Source organism: Vipera ursinii, assembly GCF_947247035.1.
Source record: "Vipera ursinii genome assembly, chromosome: Z".
NCBI classification, from domain to species: domain Eukaryota; kingdom Metazoa; phylum Chordata; class Lepidosauria; order Squamata; family Viperidae; genus Vipera; species Vipera ursinii.
In genome coordinates, this window is record NC_139517.1 from 69763415 (window position 1) to 69778072 (window position 14658).

Consider the following 14658-nt stretch of genomic DNA (forward strand, 5'->3'; position numbering starts at 1 on the left):
TATGGATGTTAGTAATACCTGTCATGCACACTGCATGGTACATATGTAGAAAGTATCTGATTAAAAAAAAATATTCACAGAATTACTGCCACCTTAGCAGTTCAAGCCAAACCAAAGCAGGAATTCTATTTGTAATTCAGGAGCGCTCTCTTCTGCTTAACAGTCATCTCATGAGCAGGCTACTGGGGAGAGACTAATGCTGAATTAACAAAAATAAAAATAAGTTTAATCATGAGGTAATGCTGATCTGGCTGATGTGTATTGTGAAGCTGACTGGACTTAGAAGGAATCACTGCCAATGCATTTTATCTCAAGACTTTAAACATTCAACTCAGCCTATCCATTCAGTGCCAGATATGGAAGAAAAACTATACTGGGAAAGCAAAGAAACAAAATGAAAGCATTACACTTTGTAAACTCTTTTACTCTCTCTCCCATAAGAAGGCCTGGCAAGATTTGCTTGCAGAACCCACTGGATTGATTTAATGTGCTTGTTTTTCAGAAGGGAGGAAAAACCAAGGAGCTATGAGAAAATCTATTTTTGTACAGTGCCAGCTGAAGGATGGAAATTAGGGGGGAACCAAAGAGTTAAAAAAAAAAACCAAACAAATTTCCATGCATTCTTAATCACCATCTGAAGCGTTTTCTCTGAACCATTGCCTGGTTCATATTTCAAATTGCTTTGAAGTTCATCTCAGGATTCTTTGGATGTGGGTTTATTACATGCAAGTAGTTCTCAATCTATGACCACAATTGGGATCAGAACTTCCATCACTAAAGTAATGTGGTTATCAAGTTATCTTGGGCTGATTTTAAAATCTTTTCTGCCATGGTCATTAAGCAACACTAGCCTTCCTCATTGATTCTGCTTAGCAGAACCTCCCTAGGAAAATCTTAAATGGTGATTGTGTGGCTGCAGAATGCTGCAACCATCATAAATACATCCTGTTTCCCAAGTGCCTGAATTTTGATCACATGATCTCAGTATGCTGTGAAGGACTAGTGGTAAGTCACTTTTTTCAACAGCATCATAACTTTGAACAATCACTAAATAAATCATCATAAATTTAGGGCTACCTATGTATGATGGACAACATTTAATGCAACTGATGCCCTTCAAAAACCTCCAAGTTATTACCAAATTGTTATTTTTAATGTGCTATTAAAAGCAAATTATAAAATGAAGAATGGAAAGAAATTACATTATGTTTAATGTTATTAAAATGAATATGCAATTAAAATGAAATCCAATTTTGTTTTTATTATGGTTCAACTCAATTTTCTGGCAAACATGCCATTGAATGGCAAAGTGTAGTTGTTGCTTCAAATCTCCATCTAATTAGATTGTGAATGCAACAAAGAGAATAATCTTTGGGTACATGACCATACACATTCACATTTTGTAATCTGAAGTATAAGTACGTGATTATAAGACATGGGTAGCAGTAAATAGAAATACTACTAACAGAAGAAAGAGGGTTTATAGATTTGTGCTGCTCTACAGAAAGAGTAAAGGTACCTTCTCAAGTGCATCTCTATCAATCAACTCCTGCACAGCCAAAAGTTTGATGCTATAAAAGAGAAAAAAAAGAAAAAAAATCAAGTCACACCAACATGGTTATGAAAGCATAAAATTAGAAGAATTCCACACCGAACTCACCAAGTGGCCATTCAGTTGTTGATAATGATCAATCACATGCTTTTGAGAGGTTTAGAAGCAGGAAATGATAGTTACAAAATATAACCCATTATTTGTTGGGTACATCGTTAAACTGAAATATAAGCTATTGTTTATTTCCACATATTTTAATAATTCAGAAATAAATAACACAAAAACATCATTATGGATATTCTAAATCCAAAGAAACCAATAGAAAGTAAAATTTCATCTAACTGTTCTGAAAAATTAATGTAGCTTAGTGTGGTGTCCAATAAAAAATTGTTAATTTTATCAGAATTTAATCATAACATATATTGAGAACTACTGAAAAATGTAGCAGAGAGAGATGAAAGGAAAAGAAATAATATCTATCTGATGTTGATTTTGATAGCTAGCTGCTCTATCTTTAGCAAGATTCTTGTGCTAATCAACAGAAAAATAAGAATCATAAAGTAGTATGATCACTAGGAAAATATTTATAAGACTGCAAAATGAAAAAGAGATTAATTTTGCTAAATAGAGGATGGCAACCTAGCACCAATATTTGGTGCAGACAGAAGAATTGACTGGATATCCTTAATGCTTTTTACATTTAAAAAAGAGCCTTGGGGGAGCAGTGGGCTAATGCCTCCTTAAGTAACACCAGCTGCCTGCAATTAGTGCAGGTTCGCATCCCACCAGGCTCAAGGTTGACTCAGCCTTCCATCCTTCCGAGGTAGGTAAAATGAGGACCCAGATTGTTGGGGGCAATTAAGCTGACTTTGTAATAATGCCGCTTGGTGTGTGTGTGAAAGCCCTAACAAGCAGGCATATACATAGAATGAAGGCTACTACTAAGCTTGTAAGCCGCCCCGAGTCTTCGGAGAAGGGCGGGATATAAATGGAATTAAAATAAAATAAATAAATATACAATTTATGGTGCACTGCTCTAAAAATAGGCAGTAGTTATTGCTGGCTATTCAATATATTAGACCTCTTCAAGGACTTTAAAGGTTGTCTTTCAAAAAATGTTTTGTGCAGTGATATAGATTTGCACAGGCCACGATTATCCATTAATAAGGCAAAGCATCTTCCTAAGAAAGGTCACAGAAAGCAAAAAAAATATGTCACCATATTATCCAAAAACTGATCAAGCAGAGAAAGCAGGAAAGAAGCCTAATCTTTATTCCAATGAATCAAAGCAAACCCAAGTAACCGCATGGCCCCTGGGACTAAATTGCTGGTGCAGATTACTGCCACTTCACTCAATGTGAACTAAGTTTGAAAATAAGTCACAAAAAGATGAGTACAATTACTCATGCTACATTTTATCAATGAGACAATACGTAGATGAGATGCTGAATATTCCCAGCACATTTTCCTTCTTTGTTCCATCCTGCAGAACTTTGTATTCAATAAAAATCTCCTACATCATCCATTTAGTCAGATTATCTAACAATGACCTTTCCCTCCAACTCCTCCCCAAAATTTCTCAGTTAAAAGCAGATTGATAGGCCTTGGTTTGGAAGTGGGAACACTTCTGGGGGGGGGGGGGAAATCAATCAAATCCAGGAAAGTAAATGTATCCCAGTAGTTTGCGCATTTCATAGTATACAAACTCGAACCTCCCACTAAACCATACACGTTATACCATGTTTCCCCAAAAATAAGACCTGGTCTTATTTTCTTTTGGGCTCCAAAATAAGCACTAGGGCTTATTTTCAGGAGATGTCTTACTTACCAGCAGGCAGTGGGGGCATGGCATAGCCTGCGCATGGGCTGTAGATGCTGCACGGCGGTGAGGGGCCAACCTCAGAGCGTGCTTGCAGACCACCTATGGTAAAGATACCATGTGACAGAGTTCAGGTAGGGGAGGGGCACATGTGCCCTTCCCAGGGGCTGCTGTGCTGGGTGGCGGTGGGAAGGGCACCGAGGCATGGGCAACCAGGCCAATGCTCCTCCAGGGAAGCAGGGGGGCCTTTACCCCAGGGATATTGAGGGGTTCTTGGCCTGGCCCATTTGAGAGGTGAGCTGGGAGGTGGCAGCCCAGGGCCAAAGCAATGGCAGAGCCCCAGAGGGTCAGGGAGGAAGGGTGATGAAATGAGCAGGCATCCTGCCTGCACCACCCATGCCAGATGCCCCTTCCCTGCCTGAATGCCGCCACATTTCAGTACTGGTACAATACATGCTGGCCTTCCCTCCAGCAGGCCTAAGCACCTTATGGAAAGAGACTGGCCAGTTTCAGAGTCTGGCACCGCTAGGGGGTTTGCCTTGGCACCTGCTTTCCAGTTCCATTGCATTTCTCTGCCACTGCAAAGCTGGGGAGCTTGCCCCACCACCGCCCTGATGCCCTCGTTTCCTCCAAGTACTACTTTGCTTACCTAATTTCCAGCCCTGTCACGTTTCTGTCACGTTCCTCCCTTGCCATGTGCAGGCAAACAAAAGAAGTTAGTGGGAGTAAAAAAAAAGGTTAATCAATCAATTCCAACTTTGCGAGATCTTTTTTTTCACGAGAAGTTGGAATTGATTGACTGAACTTTTTTTTAGTCCCACAAACGTATTTTGTTTCCCTGCACACAGTGGCAGAGGAACATGATGGAGAAATGTCATGGGGCTGAAGTAAGTAAGCTGACAAATGCCTGGGGGGAAGCAAGGGCCTCTGGGTGGTGGTGGGGCATTCAACATTTATTCAAAAACAGTTATGTCATCTTCTTCCATAACATCTTCATATGGTAACTCTACCAAACCCCAAATTCTGGCCTTAATCTCTTGTGATCCAGTTTCTATAGAACCATTGGCCCCAATCTCTCGTCCAGCAATTTTGGTCTCCTTAAATGAGCACTTCTTGCCCACGTAACCTGCTCATAGTGCACTGGCAACACAGCTGTCAGTGATTTTATCCCATTAATTCTTCACCCAAGTCACAATCTCTGGCAGGCTAGGCTTCACAAGTTTACATGTTGATTTCTCTCCATTCTGTGTTCAGTGTAGTCACTGATTTCCCTGTGCAAATTGTTATGTACTGGGCTTTTGGGTACCTCACCACATGCGTTGCTGGAGAGCTAACCAGCAACCCAGACAGGCCTGCAATTGGTCAGCCTAAGGCGGCAAGCGCGGGTTCAATCTTATCGGCTGCTACCATAGGGCTTGGCTATATATTGGGGCTGGGAGCAGCCCAAGCCTGAGTACAGTTCCATCAAGAAATAATGAGTTTCTCTGCACCCAACCTTGTGCCTTTATTCCTGCTCACCAGAACTCACGACATAACACAAATGATCCTTGAATGGTTTGTTTACTACAATATCAAGAGTCTGGAGATAGGCAGTCATTCCTGTAGGAATCATTATTTGATCTATTCCTCTCTCTCTCCAAGGAACTTCTTCATGTCTTTTGCGTGGTGAGTGCTGGCTGAATCACAGCCTAGCAGACCTCTTTGGCCACCTCTCAAAACAAGTGGCAGCATTAAATCAACCTACTTCCTTATAATGGCTTGTGTGCACCAGGCTTTTTCATTTTCAAGAACATAAATGTCTGAAAGATGTTCAATTTTATCTTTCTTGCCCTTAGTGATGATTAGAGGTGGGACTTTCGTTCCATTCAGACAAATTGCCAAAATACAGGTAACACATGCACTTTTGTAACCAGTGGAGGGAATGTAGATTGACCAGGCAACCTCTGATCAATTTTTATTTGAGATACTTGGCCCATAAACACTGTAGTTTCACCCATACCAATCATGTTTGACAGTTGGTATTTTGAAAAGTCGATGCCATCAACAAAGGACTTAAATGCTGAAGGAAGCCATCTAGCCAGTGCTGTGATGCTTTGAATTCTTCGGTGGATATTTCTAACTGTGATGCCAGTACAATGGCAAATGCTTGAATATCAGCCCTGAGCACAACCAAAACCTTTTCTCTCCTGTCAGCAATCCAGTCACAGATGTTGTTTAGAAAATAATGGCTGCCTACCTGATCCACACTTTCGCTTCTTGGTGTTTTCCTCATCCATCTGTTGGCTGAGGTTATTATACTCTGCTCTCCATTTTTGGACCATACAAAGATCCAGCTTGTTCTCTTTGCAGAAAGTTGTAAGATTCTTGCCCTGAGAGTCCTCCATGATTACTTTCTTGAACTCGATGGAATAGCTCTTTTTTTTTGAACTCATCTTGTCAAGGGTCCAAATATTCCCTTTGAATCTGCCATTAAATCACCATTAAACTGGGGGGGGGGCAAATTTGATTTCATTGAGGTTTAGGGTTGGGGTAGGCATTGTGGTTGCCCTGGGGGGGAGTGGGGGTTAGGGTTGGGGTTAGGCATTGTGGGTTAGAGATGGGAAGGCCTGGTGAAAAAAAGAAAAAAATGTGAAAAAACCAGTTTTTTCCCCATTTTCCCCCCCAAAACATTTCTCCCCCCCCCCATTTTTCCAGTTTTTTCCCAGGCCTTCCCATCAGGATCCCATCAATCATAGTTAAACAAACTCATGGTTTAGCTGAAAGATATAAGACTTTGGGAATCTTATATAAGGAGCTTTGAAAGCAACTTTCAGAGAAAAGCAAAAAAGTTGCGTGAAATTCTAATTTTTAATACAATAGAAAGAAAAAAGTTTAATTACATAATTGGATACTGACATAGCTAACTGTTATGTATAAATTACATGAGAATTACATGTAACAGGGAATGTAGCTTATAGTATAACACTCAAAAGCCTGTTAGGACTCTCATTTCAGAAGAATTGGTGGAATCCAGTGTTAAATGCTATCTAGGGAGCCAATATGCCTTGGGGATCTGTACCAATTACATAAATATAATATGAATCCATACTCAGGACATTCAGAAATGGAAAATGTTAAATATAACATCTAAGGAATAAAGAGGGACAGTTTGATGGATAATTTGAATCTGTTATAAAAATGAAAGGTTTAGGACAATGTTGGTTTTGATGACACCAACAACATATCCATTGGTGTGCTGCTAAACATTTAAGAATCAGCTCTGCTGGCTTCACTGCTTCTGCTGCCTTGCATAGAACAACTGATTGGTGCATTAGGCATTGAGGCTAACCTATGCCAGGGCTTTTCAACCAGTGGTACGAGTACCACCTGTGGTACATTGGCACCTGGCACGTGGTACACGACCATCCTAGAAAAGTGGTAGCAGGGGAAGGGAATGAGCTGAACCGGTAGCAGCACCGCACAAGCCTGAGCAAGAGATAGCTGGATCTGTAGGGCTGTCAGGGCTCAGCGAAAGCGCCAGGATTAGCAACTGATTCATATTTATGATGGTCACAGTGTCCCAGGGTCATGTGAAGTAACCAAAACCTGCTGCAACCACCCAAAAGAGGTGGGGCAAAATAAAAACCAAACACCCCACCGCACCCCATCCCCACTCCCAATCCTCAACAGAAATGCTCACAACAATGAAAACCTCGGACAGGAGGAATTACGCTGCCGGGCTGTGGCTTGGGCGGCACTTTTTTCAGTGCCATTGTAACTTCGAACAGTCACTAAGCGAACTGTTGTAAGTCGAGGACTACCTGTACTTCATCACTTTTCTTTTCTTTTTTTTGGTCATCAAGTTTTTGACACCTTGCTAGGTGACTGCTGGTACTCAGATGCTACCATATCCTAAAAGTGGTACAATGAGTGAAAAGGTTGAAAAGCCCTGACCTATGCTGCCAACCAGCTCACAAAATTCCACAAAATTTAACAATCGGCTCTCATAAACTCATCCAAGCTGGTTCCAGCATACCACATATCTTCATCTGGATTAGAAGCATTATTTAGATTATCATATTGGTCCATCAAGTAAAGAAGAAAAAATATGAATGATTTATAGCAAAGAGAATCAACCTGCCTTTGAATTTTGCACCAACACTTGATGGAGAAATGAAAATGTTGTAAGGTTTAAGAAAGTCAAGGCTTTGTTTGAATATATAATAAGAAATACAACATCTGGCCCTTTTGATTACTTTCCCTGAGAAGGAAATTCTGTTATCACATCCTTATCAGAAAGTGTCAGTCATATTTTAGTTTAGCAATAAAAAAACTGCTCACGTTTTTTTACAACTTCAGAAGAGGTTTTTTATTTCATATAGTGCTAGATAATTGATTCAAACTATGACTGTCCAATTTTTTATCATCTCCCACCCTCCAGGTAAATACATTTTAAAAAATGTTTAGTTTTTTTCTTTTTCTGTAGTTTGAATTATCAAACTAATAAAATACTACTTGCAAAGTCGCGTGGTCGCACAGAGAGACGGACACTTGAGCTGGGTAGTATTTCTTTTATTCGGATCAGGAATGAATCTGGGACAAAGGGGTTTACCTGGTGTTTCTTATACCTGCCCAGGTGAATGATGGCCAATAGAATTGAACCTGGGCTTCCCGCCAGTGCATGTGGCCAATAGGTTTAAACCCTGGCTTCCCGCCAGAGCTGACCATGCCGGGGGCTGTCAAACTTGCTCCGTCCGGCTTTTCCCGCCTCAGCGGTTATCGCCTGGAGCTGACCAGCCCCCTGCTGCGCTGGCATTTCCTGTGTATGCTAGCAGCATACACTACACCCCTTCCCCCATAGTGAGGATTTTCCTCTGTCATACCATCTTCAACTATATACACATATTTACAAAACACGGTTACAATGGATACACTTGTTGATCTGTTGCCCCCTTATGAACGTACATAGTCAGCGAGGTAGCTTGGCGCTTTGTGTGGCCTACTTGACCTTCTTGGTACATGATCTTCCGGAGGTATGGTGGCGTGGCTATTCATTCCTTCCTGAAGCTCCTGTTGAGGAAGGTTGCTGTGTGTCTGTGTGTGTGATTTGCTGATTCCTGGTGACTGCCTGGTTTCTCTATCAGACTCCTGCCTGTACAGGGGTTGCCATTGCTTCCCCCCAACCATCCTCCTTGGTGAATGTGTTTGTATTGGCTTTTGTGTTGGATCTTCCTCCTCACCCCCCAGTGTGTCCTCTGCCACCCTTTCAGGAGTCCTTTTCCTCAGTTGATCCAGATGCCTTTTCCACAGGAGTCCCCCCTCCACCCTTACTCTGTAGGAAAGGGGCCCTGTTTGCTCTATAATTTCCCCTGGCACCCATGGATAACCCGTACTGTAGTTCCTGGCCCAAATGAGGTCCCCTGAGGTAAAATGTGTCTTGATGTTGGGGTTCCCCGTGTCTGCGGCTACTCTGTCTGGATGAAGCCTGTCTAAAGTTGTAATGAGGCGTCTCCCCCATCTGAGTTCCGCTGGGCTTTTGCCTGTGGCAGTGCAAGGTGTTGCGTGTTGGTGAAGGAGGAATGTGGCTAGTCTTTGCTTCCAATCTCCCTGTACTATGCGCTTGAGTGCATCTTTTGTTGTTCTCACGAATCGTTCTGCCAATCCGTTACTGGCAGGGTGGAAGGGGGCCGAGGTGACGTGTCTAATCCCCAAGGTCCTCAGGAACACCTGGAAATCCGAGGAAGTAAATTGCGTTCCATTATCTGACACGATTACATCAGGCAACCCATGTGTAGCGAATATCCCCCTCAATGCTTGGATGGTCCCTGCTGATGTCATGCTGCTTACAGGTACCACCTCAAGCCATTTTGAATGACTATCCACAACTACCAGAAATGTGTGACCTTGGAATGGGCCAGCGTAGTCTATGTGCACCCTAGACCAGGGTGAGTGTGTTTCCTCCCACTTATGGACTGGTGCATGTGGTTGTTCTGGCCGTGTCCTCTGGCATGTGTAACACCCCGCTACCTGTGCTTCTATCTCCTTGTCCAACCCTGGCCACCACAGGTAACTCCTTGCTAGAGCCTTCATTCTTACTATCCCTGGGTGTCCTTCATGTAGTGATTGGAGAACTCGTTCCCTGAGCCTTGTGGGAATTATGACTCTGTTTCCCCACAAAAGGCACCCTTTGTGTGTGGACAGTTCAAACCTTCTTGAGAAGTAAGCAGTGAACTCTTGCCCTGGTGATTTGTCTTGCCACCCACTAATCACCCACGAATGAACCCTGCTCAGAACCTTGTCTTTTGGTGTCTCTGTGGCTATGTCCTTCGCGTTGAGGGGGCATTCTGGCAGTTCTTGGATTGCCAGGATTTGGGCAGCCGGTGCTGGGTCCGGCTCCCTGTCCATTAGGGGCAGTCTGCTGAGACCATCAGCATGCCCCATCTCCTTCCCTGGTCTGTGTATCAATTTACAAGAATATGCAGAGAGAAATATTGACCATCTTAGCATTCTAGGTGACAAAATCTGTGGTGTTTGTTTTTCAGTTGTGAATAGTCCTAATAAAGGTTTATGGTCTGTGAAGATTATGAAATCTCTGCCATACAGGTAATCATGAAATTTCTTTACTCCAGCAACCACTGCCAGTGCCTCCTTGTCTATCTGGGCGTAGTTCCGCTCTGCAGCTGACAGGGTTCTGGAGTAGTAGGCGATGGGAGCCTGAGTTCCATCCTCCTTGAGATGGCTGAGCACTGCTCCAATCCCATAAGGGGATGCATCGCACGCAAGACAGATTGGCTGATCCTCCCTGAAATGGGTGACAGTGGCATCGCTTGCTAACATGTTTTTTAGTGTTTGGAATGCTTTTGCATGTTTGTCAGTCCATTCCCAAGGTGCTTGCTTGTCAAGTAGCCTATGTAGGGGTTCTGCAATTGAGGCTTTGTGAGGCCGGAATGTGTGGTAGAAATTGAGGAGCCCCAAGAACGCCTGCAATTCAGGCTTGTTTTTGGGAGCAGGGGCTTCTTTGATTGCCCTCACCTTTGATGCAGATGGGTGGATGCCTTGAGCATCTATCCTGAACCCCAGGAATTCTGTCTCTGGGACCCCAATCCTGCACTTCTCCCTTTTGAGTTTGAGACCTGCCCCCCTGAACCTCTCAAGGACCGTCCTTAAAGGGGTCGCCAGCACGTCCGGGGAGCTGGCTGCGATCAGGACGTCATCAAAATAAGGGCAAACCCCTGGTATTCCCTTAAGCGTCCTTTCCATCACCTCCTGAAATATCCCCGGCGCTACGCTAACCCCAAACTGCAACCGGTCTACCCGGAACGCTCCCTTGTGAGTGATGATCGTTTGTGCTCTAGCAGCCCCTGGGTCTACCGGCAATTGCTGATAAGCTTGGGCGAGGTCCAATTTAGCGAACACCGACCCGCCTTGTAGGGACGCTAAGATGCTGCTGACTGCAGGGACCGGATAGGAATGGGCACTTAAAGCTCGGTTTATCGTCCCTTTATAATCAGCACAGATACGAATTTCCCCATTTGCTTTAATTGGCGTTACGATGGGAGTTTCCCAATCTGCTCCATCCACTGGTGTTAACACCCCCTGGTCTACCAGCTTATCCAATTCCCGCTCTATCTTTTGCTTTAACGCGAATGGAACACGCCTCGCCTTCATCCTTATGGGTTGTACCTGGGGATCTAGTCTAAATGAGATTGGGGGACCCGTGTACTTTCCCAACTGCCCATCGAACACGTCCGCGAATTCCTCGCAGACTGCTTTTAGGGACAAATGGCTCCGTGTTTGATTAATCCCTGTGATTTTGATCCCCAAGGCGTTAAACCACCCTAACCCCACAAGGCTAGTCCGCTGGCCCTCGACGACCAACACACTTAATTTACCCTTGAATCCCTTGTACTGCACCCACAACAACGCCTCCCCCCGGATTTTGATCGGTGAATTTTGAAAGTCAGAGAGGGTCAGTCTGGATGTTCTCAAGGGAACCCGTTGGCCGCTCCGCTTGCAAATGTCTAAAAACGTTCTGGCGGAGATGATGGATACGGCTGACCCTGAGTCCAGCTCCATCAAGCAGGGGACCCCTTGCAGCTTCACCCTGTTTTATTTTTTGGGCTAGCACCGCAGGAGCCCCTGTTTTGAAAACGCCCGGCCGTCCCGACGTGTGACTCACAGTCAGACCCAACGACCGCTTCCCAGTACCTGTGGCATACTGGAACTCAGCTTCCACCTCGTGTAGGCTGTCCCGCTGCTTGCCTCTGCAGACCGCCGCGATGTGCCCCGTTTTTCCGCACGACCGACACTTCACCGACTTGAAACGGCAGGTAGACCGGGGATGCTGTCCTCCACAGCTTGCACAGCGGGTAGACCGGGAACCGCTCGCGCCACAGCCAGAGCACTGGGTAGACCGGGGCTGTCTGTAACCGCTGTTCTGGGTAGACCGGGAGTTGCAGCCGCAATGCTGGGTAGACCGAGGGCGATTCGCGCTGTGACCGTGAGGCTGGGTAGACCGGGGTCCGCTCGCTACGCATCTGCACTCCTGGTCTCTCTCGCCTGCCGTGGTTGGTCTCGGTTCTTTTCTGTTGTCTCGGTCGGGGTTGAAGGATCGCTGAGGTCGGCTGATGGCATCCACCTCCAGCTCTGCCCCGTCTGCGTCGGTGCCTCTTCTCACCTGGTGGATGGATCCGCCTTCCCTCGTCTCGGGCTCCTCGGCTGCATCCCAGGCTAGGAGTTCGTCTTGGACATCCCTCAGGGTCAGTTTCTGCTTAGCAAAAAGTTTCTGGCGCAGCTTCCTGTCCCACACCCCGCAAACGAGCCGATCCCGCAGCCTAATTTCTAGATTTTCGAAATTGCAGAGGCGAGCTGCCAGCCTCAGAGCTGCCATATACTGTTTGGCAGACTCACCTGGTCGCTGATCCCGTTTTTCAAAACGATACCGCCAGGCGATCTCGGACGTCTCGGGCTTGAAATGTTCAGACAGCTTCGCCAGCAATTCGTTGTAGCCGATGGAGTGGATGTCATCGGGTGCGCAGAGGCCGACCGCCAGCTGGTAGGTTTCTGTGCCGCAGCTGCAGAGCAGTACCGCCGCTCTCTGCCGGTCCTCCTTCACCCCGTTCGCCCTCAGGTAGCATTCTATCTGCCCCACGAAGGCTTCCTACTCCTCAGGGCGGCCGCTATTGAAAAGGGGATACTGACCCAGTTGTGTCATCTTGTCGTCTCGGTTGTCCTGCGTCTGGATCCGGGGCTGCCGATTGGATTCTGTCCGTGGCTAGCGTTGTCCGATGCAGGATCCCACCCTCGTCGCCAGTGCAAAGTCGCGTGGTCGCACAGAGAGACGGACACTTGAGCTGGGTAGTATTTCTTTTATTCGGATCAGGAATGAATCTGGGACAAAGGGGTTTACCTGGTGTTTCTTATACCTGCCCAGGTGAATGATGGCCAATAGAATTGAACCTGGGCTTCCCGCCAGTGCATGTGGCCAATAGGTTTAAACCCTGGCTTCCCGCCAGAGCTGACCATGCCGGGGGCTGTCAAACTTGCTCCGTCCGGCTTTTCCCGCCTCAGCGGTTATCGCCTGGAGCTGAGCAGCCCCCTGCTGCGCTGGCATTTCCTGTGTATGCTAGCAGCATACACTGCACTACTTTTCCACTTTGTACTGATTAATTCTTCACAATATTTAGAAGAAAGAAGCACTTATTATTGACTCAAGCAGTTAACAGTAACTGGAAAAAATAATGGAACTAAGAATTTCCTCCCCCTAGAACAGACATGTCAAACTTGCAACATCATGTGATGTCACGCAACGTATTGGGACAGTTTTGCCATTGCCAGCAGTGGGGTGGGTGTGGCTTCTGGATGATGCGTCTGGCTCGTGGGCCGGCAATTTGTCACCCCTGCCCTAGAATGAGCTAATGTGCCTAGTCTTAATTTGCTACAAAGATTAGTAGATGGTTGGGTTTACCCCTCATGTTCAGCTTGGTGTGTTTTACTTGGAGTTTGTTATGACAATCAGTATTGGTTGGGTTTATACAATATTCTAAACAATAAGCCATTATTTATAAACCTTAGTGGCTAAATTCACACAAATTACCAAGCCTCAAAGTAATAATAATATGGCATTGTAGAACACATCAATCTTGTTATATATATCTAGTTGTATAATCATTTGCAGCTTCTCTGAACTGATTTTTTTTTCCTAGTAAGAAAATTTTGCTTTGGGTGAAATATTTGTATTTAATTTATTTTAAATCCTTATCTACTGGGGGTTAGACATTTAAACTACTGATCTAAAAATCATAAAAATGATTCTTTGCTTATAATTTCCAAAAATAGAAGATTATTGCTTTGCAAATAAGTAAGATATTTTGCTTAGCTTTTTTTCTTTGATTTACTTTGTCTTTCATTGGTCATGAAAGATGTTTCTGAAATACCCATGGCTCCAATGGAAGACTAAGGCAGTCCTGAATTAAAAGGCATGGTTTAAGGGGGATGGGGTAGAGTCATGCATTTCTTTAAAGCAACGGCTGGCAATTTCCCATCACATAATATATAGCTAAAGATAAAATCAAGGGATTGTGATAGAAATGCAGGGATAAGCAAGGATTGGTTATGAGTTATCATCATCTGTACAGTTTAGCTTTATCTGCTTATCAAACAGATTAAATCCTAGAAATAATCCAGTATTATTTAAAGTTGCCTGAATCTCTGCTTCTGCAAAGCATCTCAGCTAAATCTACTTAGCTTTTTCAGTTAGAAAATTTACATTGCTTGTTAATTCTTTATAGTTACATGCTCCCTGACCAACTCTGACGCACTTGTAAATGAGACATTCAGCCATGATTTTTCTAGGTCACTACCAGCTGGATCCTCCTTTGTATGAAAGCTAAAGGCAGCACATATCAGAATTGCTTCACATTTCTTCAGTGAAATTGTTCCGCTACAGGACACAATAATACAATGGTACAATAACAGATTTGCTGGCAGGGCATTAGGGCACAACACATCTTATAGTTTCAGCTGACTGATGTTTACAAATGGTTCTTTAGGGAATAAATAGAGGTGTATATAAACAGAGAATATGATGAAAAATCAAACACTTCCCCCATATATTAAATTCCCTTTACTTCTCCAAAGTCTTGAACCCTGCACAAGCTCATCCAACAAACAGAAAACTGTGTAGAGTGGGTCTGCTTGTTTCATGTTGTCATGGTAGGAACAGGAGATTATCATTCTCCCAAAGTTTGCAGCAAACTAGACTGGCAGTAACTACGGTACTTTATACTATGCAACTTACTTTGTGGTT

General features: G+C 44.4%; 1 protein-coding gene across 1 annotated transcript in view; it reads right to left on the minus strand.

The window, feature by feature from the left end:
* The window catches only part of EEPD1 (endonuclease/exonuclease/phosphatase family domain containing 1), a 68959-nt gene that overhangs the window by 16632 nt on the left and 37669 nt on the right, over positions 1-14658 (minus strand). Inside the window, exon 3 of the mRNA XM_083376815.1 lies at positions 1520-1571. Coding sequence (XP_083232941.1) covers positions 1520-1571 — 52 coding nt within the window. The remainder of the gene's footprint in view (positions 1-1519; positions 1572-14658) is intronic.